This window comes from Pelmatolapia mariae, linkage group LG14, assembly GCF_036321145.2.
Source record: "Pelmatolapia mariae isolate MD_Pm_ZW linkage group LG14, Pm_UMD_F_2, whole genome shotgun sequence".
Taxonomy (NCBI): Eukaryota; Metazoa; Chordata; class Actinopteri; order Cichliformes; family Cichlidae; genus Pelmatolapia; species Pelmatolapia mariae.
The window spans coordinates 40,514,254-40,532,330 of NC_086239.1; the positions used below are offsets into that span (position 1 = coordinate 40,514,254).

At 49.6% G+C, this 18,077-nt stretch overlaps 2 protein-coding genes across 2 annotated transcripts in view; both read right to left on the bottom strand.

Moving 5' to 3' along the window:
• Positions 1 to 1,752: 1,752 nt before the first annotated feature.
• Positions 1,753 to 8,006, bottom strand: LOC135932096 (uncharacterized). Its single transcript, XM_065471922.1, has 5 exons — positions 7,934 to 8,006; positions 6,820 to 7,329; positions 4,672 to 4,776; positions 1,995 to 2,197; positions 1,753 to 1,908 (listed from the first exon to the last, which is right to left on the bottom strand). Exons 1-3 carry the CDS (start codon positions 8,004 to 8,006, stop codon positions 4,742 to 4,744), a joined length of 618 nt encoding a protein of 205 aa, XP_065327994.1. The 3' UTR covers positions 1,753 to 1,908; positions 1,995 to 2,197; positions 4,672 to 4,741.
• Positions 8,007 to 8,047: 41 nt separating this feature from the next.
• LOC134641809 (segment polarity protein dishevelled homolog DVL-3) overlaps positions 8,048 to 18,077 on the bottom strand; it is a 14,228-nt gene continuing 4,198 nt past the window's right edge. Inside the window, exons 6-15 of the mRNA XM_063494402.1 lie at positions 17,074 to 17,170; positions 16,338 to 16,407; positions 15,874 to 16,013; positions 15,710 to 15,786; positions 11,639 to 11,706; positions 11,474 to 11,554; positions 11,268 to 11,402; positions 10,056 to 10,223; positions 9,795 to 9,965; positions 8,048 to 9,643 (exon numbers count right to left, since the gene is read on the bottom strand). Of these exons, the coding sequence (XP_063350472.1) occupies positions 9,348 to 9,643; positions 9,795 to 9,965; positions 10,056 to 10,223; positions 11,268 to 11,402; positions 11,474 to 11,554; positions 11,639 to 11,706; positions 15,710 to 15,786; positions 15,874 to 16,013; positions 16,338 to 16,407; positions 17,074 to 17,170 (1,303 nt within the window). The 3' untranslated portion in view covers positions 8,048 to 9,347. The remainder of the gene's footprint in view (positions 9,644 to 9,794; positions 9,966 to 10,055; positions 10,224 to 11,267; positions 11,403 to 11,473; positions 11,555 to 11,638; positions 11,707 to 15,709; positions 15,787 to 15,873; positions 16,014 to 16,337; positions 16,408 to 17,073; positions 17,171 to 18,077) is intronic.

Here is an 18,077-nt window from a genome sequence, read left to right on the forward strand (position 1 = left end):
GAAACTCTATCTGTGTGTGTGTGTGTGTGTGTGTGTGTGTGTCGGGAAGCAGAGCAGCTTCAGGTTTATGTTGTCTTTAGTGTCACAGCCTCAGTATGAGCTGCTGTTAGACTGAACCTGTAGTTCATCTGACGTCCAGCGGGGGCAGCAGTGAGTCAGTCTCCATAGACTTCCATGTTAAAGCTTCACAGCACAAACATGTTTACAGCCTGAAACAGTCTCTGTCAACATCTCCCCACCTTCATAACACCTGTAGGGGGGGGGAAATGTTTATATAACTCACCTGTTTGCATTATTAGGGGTGTGGCCTCTTTGACTGACAGGTAGATGGTATCTGCAGTTTGGACCTCTGGACCAACCCAGTATTACAGCTGCCACGTGGCGTGTACACCCTAACCTGTGTTTACGTGTAAAAGTGTTAATGTCTGTTTGAACGTTTCACGTCATTATTTCCATGTTGGCTTGAAATGTCTCCCTCTGCTGGCTCTGCAGCTTACTGCACATTTGGAGGGTCACAGCGTGTCTGTTACATGCTTTGCTGTGATATCAGGACTGGACACGTTTGTGCTGTTTTTAATGACATCATGTGACCAACAATATGGCTGCTGTGAGGTCCACAAAGGCGGAGCTCCAGTTTTAGTGAAATTCAAGGACTTTGATTGGATGTTAATAATGAGCAGGTATCTGTGGTAGCAAGCGTCAGCTGATGACTCCATCCTGTCATTTCTGATTTGTTCAAAACAGCCTGGAGTCCATCTTTTATGTACAGTCTACTGTGAGTAAGCACGTGTCACGAAGCTTTCACTGGTCCAGCAGTCAGCACTGGTGGCTGAAACAGGCTGCAATGTGGAATCAAAGGCCGTTTCTCAATTCTCAAGTACGCGAGTACGTACTCGCGTTCTCGGCGAGTACGTACTGGCCGAAAACGCACGGGAGTACGGACTCGCCGAGAACGCGAGCACGGACTCGTGATTTGTACAATTGGAACACCAGCGTACGTGATGATGTCACAGGTCCGGAGTTTTTACTGCCGTCCCCTCTTAATTTAACTGTGAGTAACATGTTATGAAGCTTAACTTTAATCACAGCCAAACCAGTTTACTCAGGAACAAATAAAACACTGAAACAAACCAAACATTAACATTTAGAAGTGATCTAAGTGACTTATATATCATTTTTAACCTCAGTAGTGAAACCTCTATTAATAAAAATAGTGTACATGTACATACGTGTACATACCTTAATAAAAACAAGCAGGTGAGATGTTAGAACGCTTTTATTTCTATTTTAGTGGACATTTAATACTATAGACAGCTGCTGGGGTTTCTTTAACCTGAGTAGTGAGAAGACCGCGGGCGGGGGGGGGGGGGGGGTGTGTGTGTGTGTGAAAACGATGTGCCGGGAGTCCGCTGTTCTGGACGAAATGCATTCTGGGATATTTAGCTGTACCAAGTCCACACCGATGCATGCTCGATGAAACGGGCGGAGCGAGAACACATCCGGGACTTTTTCGCGTTCTCGGCTTGATGCGTACTTCGAATTGGAACAGTACTTGGTCTCCGACTGATGACGTATCATGAGAACGCAAGTACGCACAAGTACGCATATTGAGAAACGCCCAAAGGATTCTAATCAGCGTGATGACATCATCAGCGTGATGACATCATCAGCGTGATGACATCATCAGCGTGATGACATCATCAGCGGCATCTGTGGGCGGGTTCACGTAAACAGACTGAGACACTCGGAAAGTTTATTTTCACTCTGCTTTACTGAGGAAGTTCGAAACGTTTTGACAGCGATCACAAACAGGAAGTGGACACATCAGCCTCAAACATCCAGCTGTGGCGTGATCGCTGAAGGTCAGCGACGCCTCCGAGACTGTTACACGTGAACGAGCCACAACACCTGAGGAGGAGGAAGAGGAGGAGTTAATGAGCAGCAGATGATGAAGAGTGGAATTCAGCGTGTATGTGACGATTTCCTGTTCTCACCTGAAACTTGATGAAGGTCACAGGAAGGATGCAGACCTCCTCATGTCCAGCAGCCTGGTGCTCGGCGCCCCCTGCAGGAAGTTCTGTCAGCGCTGTATTTTCTTTAGGTTTTGATTTTCTCGTCCAACGCTACAAAAATCAAAACCTAAAAAAACCACAGAGCCGCAGCAGCAGCACAGTGGCGCCGTGGGACACGCCCCTTCCTGTTTAGAAAAAAAAACACACTGTAGCTGTGTCCCAAAACGTAGGCTGCATCCTTCGGAGGCTGCATTTGAAGGCTGATTATGTCACAGCCAGGCGACGAAGGCTGTCCCAATTCATCGACTCCTTCAAATGCGGCCGACAAATGCGTCCTTCATTTCCCCGAATTTGAAGGATGGGTCGGGTGTGTCCTTCGTGGCCCACCATATCCCAGAATTCATAGCGCAGCCCAGCCAATTCCAGTTTCCAACGATGGCGGCAGCTGCTTAGTTTTAATATTACTCTTATTAATCTTTCTGCGTCACAAAATAAACTTTTAACATATTTTCAGGCGAGAATGTAGCTGTGTAAACTTCAAATATCTGCTCAGTTTATCAAGACATCACATATTTGCAAAAGTGCGCCGATGTTTTCGGAGACGTCTGTTACCCACTCGATAGCTAGCCGGGGGGTTCAATAGTCACTCGAGCCGGCGAGAGCAGCGAACTCCCGGCTTCATCGTTTTCAGACCCCCGCTGTCTTTCGCTACTCAGGTTAAACATGATATTTAAGTCACTCGGATAACTTAAATCGTAAAAGTAAATCTGTTTGGCTGGGATCAAAGTTATTAGATTAGATTAAATAAAACTTTATTAATCCCTCGGGTGGTTTTCACACAGCTGAATAAACGTCAAACAGAAAACTGATTAAACAGAAGTGTGAGACGGTCGAGAGTTTACTCCAGTGTCCTGTTATATTTTAGACAGCAAGGAGCAGACGGCCGAGTTTATTAAACTCCACCGAGACAGCGGTGACGTTAATCAGAAGGTTAGACCGTCCAATTTCACAGCCTCGCACTTCTGGTCTTCTCGGTCTTCGAAGGACCCGGCCCACGTAGACCGCGAAGGCCGGGTCCTCAGGAGGATGCAGCCTACATTTTGGGACCCAGCTTGGGTCACAGAGACACTGCTGAGGTAATACCTGAGATCACACTTTACCCTCCACCGCAGCCACACCTGTCTGTCACCTGCAGCTGACTGTGTCCAGATATCAAACATGGCCGACACCGCGGTGATCGTTACCGACCCCGATGCACACGCACAGTCGAGCCAACATCGTAAAAAGCTCTCCGTCATCTGAGACTGCCTCCTCAGCCTGAACACGAGGTGATCGGGGTCGTCCGGGTCAGAGTGCGCTAACACGTGTTTGATCCACTAACGTCCACGTCGCTGCCGCTCCAGCTGTTCGCAGCACTCAGATGTCCCCATTATACCAGAGGTCCTGACGGGCCTGTCGGAGCAGACGCTGTGCATCGGCCGGAGTTTGGACCAGCGAGCTCACCTGTGAGCCTGGCGTCGCTCACTGAGCTTTCTGTCAGCGCCGCAGCCCTGCTGCTGTTGCCTAGCAACAGGCTCCCTCTGCATGTCTGCAGGACCGAAGGAAGCTGCAAAGCGTCACGTTCAGCACGCAGCTCTGCAACGGCGGTGGGAGAGCACCTGCCTCAGCGCTCCATCGCCATCACCGTCCAACAGCACAGCACACCATGTGAGTCCACACTGCCTCTGATTGGTCCAGGAGAGTCGTGGTGCAATCGTGAGATCAGAGTTTAAATCTAAATGATCAGCTTCACATCGAAGCAGCCCCGCCTCCTGACGCAGACTCAGCATCTGAAGAGAGAGTGAAGCGAGGCTTCGGTAACCACGGGAAACGGCCGACAGTACAACGAGCTTCCTCCACTCACCGTCATCAGACAGATCGCTGGATTCGAGATTAAATGGAAAGCTGAACCTCGGAATGCTTCAGTGAAACGCGTCTGGAGCCGCCGTTGTTCCCACGCTTCGGCTGAGTCAGGACCAATCCCAACATAAATCTGTATCCCGGTGAGAACATGCTCTCACAGCCCGGAGGATGGCCAAGAACGACTCACACACTCAGTTACTGGGAAACTCCGCCCCCTGGTGGTGACAGCGCTGCAGAGGGCGATCACAGGAAGCAGCGTTTGGTGCAGCGTCTCACCTTTGACCCGGGCTGACCGTCACAGATTAGGTTCATTCTGCATTTGCATCCTGCTACTGACGAGCTGTCACATGACCAGGTGTTCCTGGTTTCAGTTCTGGGCCGGATCAATCAGTAATCAATCAACATTAATGAATCCGTATGGATGACCTCAGCGGGCTCGCTGCGTTACATTCTGTAAGGGTGTGGAAACACCCCAACATCTTTACCATGGAAACACGTTTCCATGGTTACTGCTGAAGGATGAACAGTGAGGGCCGTTTAAGACTTTTCTACTCCTGGATTTATATGACATCATTAGCACCATACAGATGCCTGTGAGGGTCAGCCAATCAGAAGCCAGCTGTCTAAAAGGGGAGGGGCTACAGTAACTTGTAACTTTCAGACAGATGATGATGTTAGGATAGAGGAGTATGACTTCGAGCCCTGAATCATGCTAAGCTGCCCTGAGTAAAAGATTCTGAGCATGCTGAGGCCTCACCTGCTGTCATGGCGACAAGCTCTGGAGATCAACACCTTCCCCTGCAGTCGTGGATGAGGAGCTGACACCGTCAGTCACAGCCAATCATAACAGAGGGAGTTGCAGCTGCACAGACAAGAAGAGGGCGCAAGTTATTACAGGCAGCGCCTGGGAAACACTTCACACAGCAGGGGGCGCTGTTCCCGACTCGGAAAACTCCATTCCTCCTGGTCGTTGAGCTATCGATCCCGCTTATCGGTTCTTGCACTCGTGCTATGATCAGCTGAATTTAGTTGGCGTGTCAGAGGAGGAAAACGGCGGTGCAGTCTCCAGCGTGGATATGCACGTCACTTTTATTTTATTGCACAAAAGGTCGAGATACAAACTGCAGTCTGCTGTTAACACAACTTCAATCTTTACATGCAACTGCACAGACAGCATGTTAACGCTAAGCTAGCCAAGAGCCCAGAGTGCACCAGGTAACAAGCAGATGAGCAGTCAGGCTGCAGCCTCCTCTACCTGTTCAGAATCACCGTGGCGACCGCTTTTTGTGCTGGTTTTCATTTTTGCGTTGTACTAAGACAGGGGTGGGCAACTCCAGGCCTCGAGGGCCGGTGTCCTGCAGATTTTAGATGTGTCCACGATCCAACACAGCTGATTCAAATGGCTAAATGACCTCCTCAACCTGTCTTGTAGTTCTCCAGAGGCCGGGTAATGAACTAATCATTTGATTCAGGTGTGATATCCAGGGTGAGATCTAAAACCTGCAGGACATCGGCACTCGAGGCCTGGAGTTGCCCACCCCTGTACTAAGAGAAAGACCTGAGAGAGGTGTGTGCTGCTACGTGGGGCTGTAGCCTCGGGGTTATATCGTTAGATGGTGATTATAAGCGCTTCAGATCGTTTTACAGAGGAACATGAAAGTAACGAATAGTAGAACGAAGTGTTCTGTGTAATATGTTACTGACTACAACAAAGAAGGAAACCTCAGCACACTCAAACATGCGACCCACAGCGTGTGGTTCATTTACATGACTGTAATGTCTTAGTGATGCTGGTGAAAGACAATCCATAAGAGAAGCAATACTGGAATCGCTAAATTCCTATCAGTTCCCATCCCTGGCCAGCTGATGACATCATAATGTTAAACTGTGACATGAAACCTGGACCGTAGGTTCAGGACCTCAGCGTCCATGCACAGAAACATCGCTCAGCTGGAAATGAATCCGCAGTAATCCTGATGACAGGCAGGCAGCTGAACACTCTGAAATCTGACTGTCAGAGCAGCACCTGAACAGAGCGTCGTAAATAAAGCAGAGTCCATCATTATTTTAATTTCACACACAGAGAGCAGCTGTCAATTTACCTTCTTATAAATATACATAATCTTTTCTAAAGAAAGCGCGTTTGTATAAATGTGAAGATGCATTTGTGGTTTTCCTGTAAACGTCAGACTACACCACTCCGTGCGGATGCTTCAGATTATAAAGATGAAGCGTTTAAATGCTGGCGGACATGTTCTGCCCTTTTATTGTTTCATGCGACATATTTATTTTAATCGTAGACACGAAAAGGCGTTTTGATATTCACATACGAGCACACAATAAGAACATCTCCACACTGAAGGTGAAAATGAACGCTGACAGCCTGCAGTTACCCGCTGATAAACCTTAAAAGGGGCGCACTCCGAACCCCATTGAAGAAATCTCCGTTTTAACGTTGGCGTTAAATTTCCCGGGATAGCGAAGGAAACCCTTCAGATCGTTTAGCGGCCGGTAACGGCGGGCTGTGCCGCTGTTTTCGGCAGCCTCGTGTGTCCCCCAGTTATTTGTACCTGGGCGGGAGGACTGAGGTTTCCACCCAGTCACGTAGGTTTCGGCGCCGCTCACGAGAACGGTATTTATCGACGACAGCGACACATAAAAACGCTAAAAAGGTTCGTTTTGCCTACACGCAGCTTCCTTATGGGTGAGCCGAATTGAAGGGCGGCTCCTCGGCTCTCACTGTGGACAGTACACCACAGCTCAGGCGGGAAAGACGGGAGCGGTCAGCGCCAGGAGCGAAAACCGGGATTTTTGACGGCTGCTTCGGAGCTAGCCGTTAGCAGCTGCTGCTAGCGCTGCCGCAGCAGTCAGCCACCGCTGCTGCAGTGCGGACGGACGGACTCACGGGCAGAGCACGGACCGCTGCCGGTGCTCCCCGGCCCCGCGGACAGGCCCCTGGCTCCCGGCGAGGACTCCTCCTGGACCCGCGAGCCCCGCCGTCGATCCATCGGGGCGTTAGGACCGGACCCTCCGTCTCCACCATTCGGTGCCAAGATGTCTGCGCCGCGGCGGAGCTCCGCGTAAGCTGGCGGAGCCCCGCCGGCCGCGTCCCGCTCATAGCACCGCCCTCCTCCGCCGGGACACTCCCTGCCCCGCGGGACCCCAGCTGACCGCCGCGGCTCCCTATGCCAACGGCCCGGCCTGGTGTCAGTGTGGTTCGAACACCGGCGCGTCCCGGCCCCCCGCCGTGCCCACTCACGGAGCCCGAGGCGGCAGCTGAACGGTTTGGGACGCGTCCCAGCAGAAAAGAGCGAGCTGTGAACGCGAGCCAGTGACGTCACTGTCCGGGCCCAGACATCAGGGGTCCCCAAAGACCAAGGTTCGGCTTCAGGGTGACCGTGGGAGAATGTGGTCACTACAACGAAGTGACGAAGGAGGCGTGTTTTGTTTCTGAGTGGAAAAGTTCAGATTGAAGCTCTTCGGGGTCACCTGACACAATTCTCTGTTTTTACATGTCTAGATCTTAGATTCTAGATAAGATAACCTTTATTAGTCGCACACGTGAAAGATATTTCCTAGTCTTTGACTTTTACACTACCGGTATAAATGAATAAATTACTTTATTATTTTTATTCATGTGGATATTGAACATGCATGTCTATAAATGCACATCACGTGAAAAATAAGTTTATTTTGTTTTAAAAATAAACTTGTGATATTTATGTCATATGTACTATATCCACATGAATAAAAAATAACAAAATAACAAAACAGTTATACATGCTTCCCTTAGGCAGTATCATTAGAAGGCATAGCATACATTTTCACCCAGCTCTGACACGCAGCTCTATCTATCCATGAAGCCAGGTAACACACACCAATGTCTTAAAGACATAAAGACCTGCATGGCCGCTAACTTTCTGCTTCTTAATTCAGATCAAACTGAGGTTATTGTACTCGGCCCTGAAAATCTTAGAAATATGGTATCTAAGCAGATTCTTACTCTGGATGGTGTTCACCTGTCTCACAGAGCCTGAGCTTCACGGCCCATGAGGCCTCTGTGTTTTGTAGTTTTTGTCCAGCGTCACCCATCGGTCAAACAGCCTGCTGTCATCAGCTCAGCGTGCAGATCGGACAGAAGCATTTCACACATTTCAAAGACTTTTATTGTTTTGAACAACTCAAATGTCTGCAGAGGATACACAGCATTTCTCTGAAAGCTGTGATGGAGCAAGAAAAGGTGGAAACGTCACACAGACAGCTGGAGGAAGATTTAAAGGTGACTGTGAACCGCTCGGTCACATGACTGCGCACACCTACAGAGCTTCTCGGCCGATAACGGCGACCTGCAGCAGCGCTGTGTCAAAAATCAGTGCACAGACTCAGGAACGCTCCGGAAACCTGCAGATTAGTGCTCCTGATCTGAGGTCAGCCCCATCCAAACATGCACGCCGCTGTGGCTCGTTATCAGACATGTTTGAGCTCGTACTAACTGTAAACATTTTCTGTGCACTGCAGTGAATAAAAGGATCAAAGTGTGTGAGATTCACATAGTCTGGGTCAAAAAAAACACAGGAAACTGTGACTGTTGGAGTCTTTCTGGGTTCAGTCGCTTTGGTCTCTGAAAAATGTAGAAACTGTTCTGCAGGCTTCAGTCGCCTCTCAGCTGGACCACCTGACTCAGGTAACGTCAGCAGTGAGACACGCCCAAAGCTGCGCCGTGGATCAGGACCATCCTCCGATCACGTCGCTGGTTTCACTGGATTTTTCTTTCTTTCAGGTTTGGTGTTTATGCTTTTCTATACTTTCAAATGTCTCCTTCACTCTGCTGTCAGTAATAAACAAGTGACCCGAAGACACGAGCAGCTGAAGTGTGCGCAGGAAACGGGGTTAGCACGGACTCGAGGAACCGTCAGTGAGCTGGACCTGCAGGCCTGCGGACGGCAGCCGGGTTGGCAGGGCGTATCTGCGGTTAGTTCCCGTTTCCTCTCGGTGACCTGAACCTGCTTCTGCTTCCGGTTTGGATCTCCTGTCGAGCCCAACCCGGCACACGATTCAACATCCGGCAGCTCCTGGAGACGAAGCTCAGCTTCCCTCTGCGACGTCCTCACAGACAGGAACCAGAGAACGCCGCATCGATGGAGAACAGAAGAGCCTCAGAGCGAGGTCCTGATGTGACAACGGATCAAATCGAACGCTCCCGGGCCTCTGAGCTGCTCCGATCTTCAAACACGTGAGGATGGCGGGTTGGACAGGTGAGTGCTGGAGGCAGGTGAGGTCAAAGGTGTGCCGCTTCACAGTGGAGGTTCATAAATAAAATCTAAATATGACGAAGAGCAAACTTTCCTGAATCAGCTTCATTCAAACTACAGACTCAACAGTTTATAATCACGAAAGTGTTTCCAGGTCCCGATGTCATGTGACCACATGTGATCACATGACATCCACAAAGAAGTCGCCGGGGTTTCCCATGGCCATGCGGAAGGACTGGCGGGAGGCGGAGACTCCAGGCTGGGCTGTTGGAAGGTCGTGGTGCTGACCTCTAGATGACGGCAGGAGGTCTTCAAAGCAGCTCGGAGGTCGCTGGATGCTGCTGTCGCTGAGAGGCTCCGCCTCCAGACGCTTCTCAGGAGAGGCACTCACTTCCTGTTTGGAGGCTCTCAATTCGCTCCCTCCTGCTCCTCCCTCCTTCTGATTGTCGCTGCAGTTCGAGCCGCTGCTACAGCTTCCTGTGAGATTGCAACAAACATGACATCATCACTTCAGACATCATGATGTCAGTCATTTCACAGCGACCATATTTGGACAAGAGCGGCCAGCTGATCAGTAACAGCCAATCAGAACCCACTGCGAGTGTTTGTACACGAGCACGTTTGTTACCTTCACTGCATGGGCCTCCTCCTCCTCCTCCAAGGGCCGGCAGCTGGTGGAGCGGGTGGGGGGAGCTGTAGGGGTGGGGGATGGGGTACTGGTAGGGGAAGGTGAGCTGGTCACAGTCAGACCCTCGAGTGGAGGCTTCTTCCTGATCCATCAGTGACATCACAGCCATGTCTGAGGAGGAAGCACAGAGTCATCATCAGCGCAGCAGAAACCTCAAACTCACGCTCTTATTGTGAAATGTTTTTAACTTCCTGCCCTCACCTCCACAGAGGTCTCCGAACACATAATAGCACTGCTCGGAGAAGGTCACCTTGTTGACGGTGTGCCGGATGAACCCGGCCTTCAGCAGGTTGCCGGCGTACTTGCGAGCCTCACGTCGGTCAATGAAGCCATCCACGTTACGGTGCAGCCAGTCCACCACGTCTGAACCTGCGGGGGCGGAGGGAGGCCGTCAAAGGTGAGGCACACATAACTTCCCGCTTTCCCAAAACCAACCCTCGCTGCGGTCGAGCCATCGCCAAAGCTCTGCGGGGATCCGATGGTCCGCGGGCTGATGAACGTCCCTGGAACCAGAACCAGCTCTAACTGGTACTTGCTCGCTCTCCGAGCCTCGTGGAGTGAACGTCCTCACAGGGCGCCATTCATTGTCTGACGGCTCCTCGCTAGCAGACTGTGGTTGCCTAGGTAACCCTCCAGCGTATTTACTACTAGTGTAGTATCCTGTACTCTCATTGGTTGCTCATATCAAAGCTGATAAAGGTTTATCTCGGGACCCGCACACTTCAGTGTGGTTAACAAATGCCTGGCGCGCTGATGATGATGGTTCTGCTAACATGGCGCCCCGCGGGCGACACACCTCTCCGTACTCTTATGCTAGTACTGCTAGCTGCTGTCGCATCTGGAACTTCAAAGCTAACGTTGGTCTGGGTTCAACATGGCCAGTGACCAATCACATTGTTGTGATGTCATAGCAACGTGGGAAAAAAAACTGTCGATGTCCCCTCGGGAAAAAAAATCCCAAAAAGGGGGCGGTGACGGTCAGGTCGTGCTGTTTCCATGGTCCAAAGCGATGACATCACAACAATGTGACAGGTCACCTGCCATGTTGAACCCAGACCAACGTTAGCTTTGACGATCCAGGAACAACACCAACACGGGGATACCAGAGCGAGCGCCTGCTCCTACAGGGGCGGTAAACCGCGCTGGCTCGCGGGCTAAACGAGCTGAGGGTAGCACACAAAGGGCCACTGTGATGGACGTCATTCGTAGCTCTAATGTTGGCGGTGTACAAAGTCATAGAGTGGCGGGACGGTCTGGATCGGCTGAGGGTGGAGACCAGGTCAGAGCGAAGAGCGAGTACGTGAAGACGAGACAATGAGGTTTTCTCAGTGACTGAACCCACACCTGATGGTCATCAGAGGTTAAAGGTCACGGTTTCAGGATTCAGACCGAAATATGAGGCGGACTTCTTACCGATGAAAGCGTTGGGGATGGTGATCTTCAGCCACATCCTGTCTCGGACCTCCAGGCCAGACTCGGGATTGGCCATCGCCTTGACAACCATGGTCATGTCACTGTGGATGTTGAGGTGGTTCTCCTCGTTCACGCCTGGAAAAAAGTAGCAGGTTAGCGTCTGATGGACAGGTGACAGTAGCTGCAGAGGATGGTGGGTGTAATACCGTAGAGTGGGAGGAGCCTCCCCGTCATGGCGGCGGTGTGAGACACCCAGGCAGCGGGGTCGATGGGACGGACTGGCTCGCCTGTGGAGATTTGGATGTGTGATGTAATCAGATTACTTTATGTAACACCTCTTGTGTGCCAAACAAATACCGATGATAACTCACTTCTCGGCAGTGTGAAGCAGCCTCGCGGGTTCGGATCCCAACACTTTGCCACCGTTAGCGTCACCGGACTGAAAGGAAGATGACACAGATCAGTCATTATTCAAACAGTAACTTTATTCACACAGCAGCCTCCGCACAAGCACACAGCTCAGGAACAGTGAGTCTGGGAGACTCACACTTTGTTATGTCAGAGCATAAAACTCTACCACGATTTTAGGTTATGCGAGGTTACACCAGCCACCAACTAGCTGATCGTTCCTCACTGAAGCCACCAGATAATCGCTTTATCACTAAATGCAGCTCGGGGCTGAAGCGTGACAGGAAAACTATTTTAAAGGATAAAAAGAAGGGTTAGAAATTGCTTTGAAAATCTGAGGCTGCAGTACCAGTAATGACCAGCAGATGGTGATCAGCTTAAAAAAACAAACAGGAAGTTACACGATCACAAGAGCGACGTCATGTTTTTTGTTTTGGTTTTGGAAACAAAACCAGGAAAACTTTGAGGAGCTCCTTTTAGGAGGCGCCACAGCAGAGGTTCTCCTCCTCGGTCACTCCAGCCCTCTGCACGTCCTCCTCTCCTCCCGCCTGGCAGCTCCATCTCCATCCTCCCTCCTCTGCACATGCTCAGACCGGCTCAGCCTCTGACTCTGAGCGCTCCCTCTGATGGGCTCATCATCTCCCAACAAACATCGGAACACCTTCAGCTTGACTCCACCCTCTCCATCACATCACAGCAGGACATCTTTAAAACTTCTCCTTCGGTCACACTCGCCTCCACCCGCCCCACCCTGCCTGCACTCTCCTCTTCATCTCTCTGTGGATGCTCGATCCCGGGTATTTAAAGTCCTCCACCATCACTACCTCTGCTCCCTCTACCTGTGCCCCTCTCATTCGGATGGGCGATCGTGGCTCAAGAGTTGGGCGTTCGTCTTGTAATCGGAAGGTTGCCGGTTCGAGCCCCGGCTTGGACAGTCTCGGTCGTTGTGTCCTTGGGCAAGACGCTTCACCCGTTGCCTACTGGTGGTGGTCAGAGGGCCCGGTGGCGCCAGTGTCCGGCAGCCTCGTCTCTGTCAGTGCGCCCCAGGGTGGCTGTGGCTACAATGTAGCTTGCCATCACCAGTGTGTGAATGTGTGGATGACTGGATGTAGCGTAAAGCGCTATACAAATACAGGCCATTCACACACAGGTTTTTTTTCCTTGTTTCTAGTGAATTTGATTCTTCTTCTCTCCAGAGCATACCGCCACCTCTGCAGCTCTCCTTCACCCGCTTCCTGCTCTCATTACAGATCACCGAGTCATCTGCAAACATGATCATCCACAGCGACTCCTCCCAGGGATCTGTGTCCTCCTGAGACCTGACTCGTTGGGTGTACTACACAGTGGAGTCACTCGATTTCAATGTCAGCCCCAGAAAACGTTTTCATTAAGTTACATTCAATTCAAACGGGCAATTCAAAGAGCAGGAAGAGTAGGTATGCACTGCTCAAAGAAACTAAGGAGACACTTTGCAAACATCAGATTTCACTGAGAGATATGGAGCTGGGTAACGTGATGGGGAGGAAACGATGCCACATCGCTTGACAGAAATGAAAATGATCAACCTGCAGAGGTTGAATTCAACGACACCCCAAAGATCAAAGTGATAAAATGATGCAGCAGGCGAGTCCATTTAGCTGAAACTTCCCTGCAGAAACTCTAAACGGTCCTCTGTTTGTTTGACCCACCAGGGCTCCTAATGAGGCGAACGATGCTGTCCTGGGGTCCAGGAGCTCAGAGGTGATCTACTGGCATCAGTTCCTTCATCCTGCAGGAAACGCCTGCACTAATAGCAGTCAGGGTGTTGCTGCCTGTACAGGTCTGTATGTCCCTCCATGTCACCTGCTGATTGGAAGGTTGGTGGTTCGATCCCAGGCTGCATGCCAAGTATGCCTTGGCCAAGATACTAACCCCAAGTTGCTCTCCGATGCATCCATCGGCGTGTGAATGTGTCTGAATGTAGTTAGAAAGCACTAAGTAAGACTACGGAAACCTGCAGCTTTAGTGAGAGAAACGTGAGAGCTCAGTTTAAACACTGTTAGGGAAATAATTATTTGATCTGCATATCACTGAGTGAAGTCAGCCAAAGTAAAACATGACGTAGCACTTGGTGGAGAAAGCCCTGTTGGTGCACAGCAGCGAGATGATGCTGGTAGTTTGTGAGCGGGTTTGCACACAGCTCAGGAGGATTTGGGCCCACTGCTCTTTACAGACTCTGGAAATTCTTTCAGTTTCAGACCCCTACACAGGATGTTCTGGTCCAAGACTGTAGGCAGTGTTGGGAAGGTTACTTTTAAAATGTATTCCACTACAGATTACATGCCCCAAAATGTATTTTGTAACGTATTCTGTTACGTTACTCAATGAGAGTAACGTATTCTGAATACTTTGGATTACTTAATATATTATCATGCTTTTTACAACTACATGAATGAACTATTGCTGTGTGATTTATTACTATTACTGAAGGTTACTCTCCATACCAATACCAACTAGATGTTTAAATCTTAATATAAGTGAGTAACAGTAGGTGGACATTAGGTAAGGCTGCACTTTTTGCAGCGATCTCGTATAGAAAACTATTCCACGCGTATATAAAACAGGTCCGCGGCTCCGAACCGTAGTAAAGGGACCTCTGGCTAATACGTCGGGTTCGTGTCGGGCTCGTAGCTGAAAACTAGCTTTACTTTGTTGTCTGGGTCAACTTTGCTAGCGAGAGACAGAGAGAGGCGTTGAAAGGCTGCTCCAACAGAACTTATTGTTTCAGAGGAAAACACGAACACAGTGTACAGTCGAGTCTTAATAGCGTACTTACAACTGGGCTACACTGCCCATGAGGCTACATTCTTTAGGGATATGCCTGTAACACTCTGCTATTGCCTTCATATTAAATCATTTTTTGAACAATAATTTTTAAAAAATATTTCTTCACGTCATTATCCAGGCCGCAAGTAGAGGTGACAGGGGCCACGAGACTGAGACACAGACATTAGAGGCTCTTAATGCGTGTTTTGTTTGGGTTTCCACCGGCGTGCAATTACCAAAAATAGAAAGGGGACAGCCTAACATATGAAACAGGAAACGACTGCTGTGTAATCCATTTATTTCAACAAAGTAACTGTATTCTAAATACCACCTTTTTAAACGGTAACTGTAACAGAATACAGTTACACATATTTTGTATTTTAAATACGTAACATCGGTACATGTACTCCATTACTCCCCAACACTGACCTGGAGGAGTTGGGCTGCCTGTGCAGGGTCCAGGTTTGGCCTCATACTATCAGCAGTGACACTGAGACTAGCCAAATGCAAAAGTACTGAAATAGACTCAGAAAACAAGTAGAGAGAAAATGTCAAAGGCTCACCTGTAAAAAGCATTCCTGTTTTGGGGGTGGGGTCATCGCACTAGTGCAGTGTTTCCCAACCACTGTGGAACATTACCTGGTTCCACCTGATTGGAACGTGAGTAACGGGCAGAACAATTACATCCTCTTCCACTAGGGGGCAACGAGCTGCTCTAATTCAATGGGTTGCCAACAGACAAAGAAGAAATGACATAATAGTCATGCTGTGAGACGACGCAGCTGTGATAGCAATAGATAAATATTTGAGAAGAAAAAGCAGTCAGTCTGACGTGGGTCCTGGAGAAGGCCCTAGCATCAAAACAGGTATACTGGGCACAAACCGAGGCCCCCACTATGCCTGAGGCGCGGGGGAAATGCAGTGTGATTTTTCTGATGTGAAATATGTGCCGTGGCGCCAAAAGATTGGCAAACACTGGCTCAGAGCACCTGCTGTTAATTTCATTCAGACCAAAGCAGCAGAATCGGATGAACGCCCCTCGGAGCTGACCGATGGTGTGGTTAAAGGGTTGCTTTGATGTTTCTGAGCGCAGCGTCTCCACTGCGACGCAGGAAAAACACCTGAGCTCCTGCACGGATTCATTTGTCAGATAAATCAAAGCTGACTTTAAACCACGTGATCAGCCTTGGTTACCATGGCGATCTTACGGATGAAGCAAAAGGTCTCACCCCGGTTTGTGGACGATCTCTCGGAGGACTCGGACGGCGTCGTCGTTGCTCATGTTCTCAAAGTTGATGTCGTTCACCTGACGGACACACAGACGACACAGCATCGTGAGCCTTCTCACCGCCACCTTTAAAACAGGAAGCGGATTAAACGGCATGAGCGGCACCTGCAGCAGCATGTCTCCCGGCTCGATGCGTCCGTCCGCCGCCACCGCTCCGCCCTTCATGATGGAGCCGATGTAAATGCCTCCGTCCCCTCTGTCGTTACTCTGACCGACAATACTGATGCCCAGGAAGTTGTACCTCTCTGACAGACAGGCAGGCACACAGCAGGGTTAACCTGAGCTCTGCTGCTACGTGCAAACATTTCTTTCACTGCGAGCTAACAGCCACGCCATAATAACGCTAGCTTCTTAAACCTGCGTTCTCTCTAATGTCCTGCAGGAGGCGACTTCTGACTGTACTCCTGCATGAGCGTGCTGCTCAGCTCACGCTTTCAGCTCTGACTGAACAAGCAGCAAGTTACTTTTGGTCCAGTTGGAGTTTCAGAGAAACAGGAAGCAGGGGAGGGTTTAGGGCGGGGCTACGGTGTGATCGGCAGCAGCGCTCGCCCGTGCTGAAGCGTACTCACCCATGTTGAGAGTTACAGTGATGATGTTGAGCGACATGGTGGAGTCAGTGACACTGCTGAAAGACACAGACTGACAGACAGACGGACAGAGAGAGGAGACAGTTACAGACGGACAGACAGACAGTAGAGGAAGGTGAAGGACGGCCCCCTCAGACAGGAAGTTCATCAGGTAACGTCACTGACAGAGTCCACAGGTGTCCGCAGTCAGCTGACCGACTCATCAGTGGCACCTGCTATCAGCCTGGACCAGTCACATGACTGATTCTGACCTCCGTGAGCTCAAAGGTCAGACGGCTTTGGTCACAAAGACCGCCCACATTAAAGCACCTGCGTGTGACCTCGCACAGGTACGAGGAGGCAAAAAGCAGCCTGCAGACGTGAGTAGAACCGCTGCATTAGAATTCAGAAAAAAAAACTTTCACTGAAGTTGTTTTGTCACCTGACCTGTGAGGATTAACGAATCACCTGAGAGCAGGAATGTTGTCACCATGGTAACCAATGCACGAGACCCCACAGGCCTCCACACAGTGATCCTGGTCCGTCTGTCTGACCTTTGAACCCTGCACACTCCCACAGGTCACCTGAAAACTCACAGCGCTGCCACAGCTGAGGAGGCGCCGATGGCCTCCGACCAATCAAGTCGTTTGTTACGGGAAAAAACAGGAAGTGTCTGAACTCTGTCAATAACGCCATCTGATGTCAGTGTGTGTGTGTGTGTGTGTGTGTGTGTGTGTACCCTCTCCATCCGCTGTGTTTTGGGTTTCCGGTGGCGGCGGCGTTGACGCCTGATGAGACGCGGTGAGGAGCTGCTCTGCTCTGTTGATTGGCTGAACCTGAAATGATGTCACAGAGGGAAACACAGCTGGCTCAGTCCGACTGACTTCACAGCTTACAGACACCTGTGTGGTTGCTTAGAAACTGAGGTGAGGGTGTGGTCACTCAGTCGGGAAAATTAAAGAAAGAAAAAATGTAAATATTTGTACAAACAAAGAGGAAAAAAGCTCGATGTAAATAAATGTGTTGAAGGGAAGAGGACGCACAAACCCACGCGCCTTCACTTAGATCTGTTATGTTTTGTTTGTTGTCTCGGCTCTTCTGTCAGTCCCGTTTCCCCCTTTATGTGTATATGTGTTTGTGAGTGTGTATCGCGAATGCCAGTTTAGGAACGTCATCGGGAAGCTGAAGCTGGCCACGCCTGCCGTACATCGAGCCTCACTGGCTGAGCTTCAGTCGGCTCTCAGGGGGAAACGTTTCCTCGCCAAACTAATTTCTTTGTCTGGTCAGGATCTGGGAAACGAGTGTGTCACGACTCACGCCACAGAGCATCGCCGCGGTGCCGAGGTTATCACTTTGTTACCTTCACTGGACATAAACTCACCGTCTGTTTTTAAACGTCCGAAAGTTCTGATTTTATGTTAATAAAATGAATAAAAAATAAGTGATACTGTCATAAAAAAGAATAAAAGTCATCGCTGTCATTCATTATTATCATCAATATTAAAAAATAGTAAAATGATTCAAAATTATTGATGAAAGTTTAACTACAGTCATCAAAATAAACATCATTTGTTCACAGATTAAGTCCAAATAAATACATTATTATTTTTATCACTATGATCATTAAAAGAAGAGGTGACACGCACATACCTGTGAGCGATATTTCATAAAAGTTTTGCAAGGCTCAAATTTAAAATTAAAAAATCTGAAATCCAGAGAAAACCTGTAAAAACGGACGGACGG

What these genes read in the sequence shown, in the direction of transcription:
- LOC135932096 (XM_065471922.1), bottom strand. Translation starts at nt 8,006, where the DNA reads ATGGGTGACGCTGGACAAAAACTACAAAACACAGAGGCCTCATGGGCC. An exon ending in GCTCAGGCTCTGTGAGACAG is followed by an intron (nt 7,330 to 7,933) that starts GTGAACACCATC and finishes ACTTCGTTGTAG; the next exon opens with TGACCACATTCTCCCACGGT. An exon ending in CAGCGGTCCGTGCTCTGCCC is followed by an intron (nt 4,777 to 6,819) that starts GTGAGTCCGTCC and finishes TTGTCTGTGCAG; the next exon opens with CTGCAACTCCCTCTGTTATG.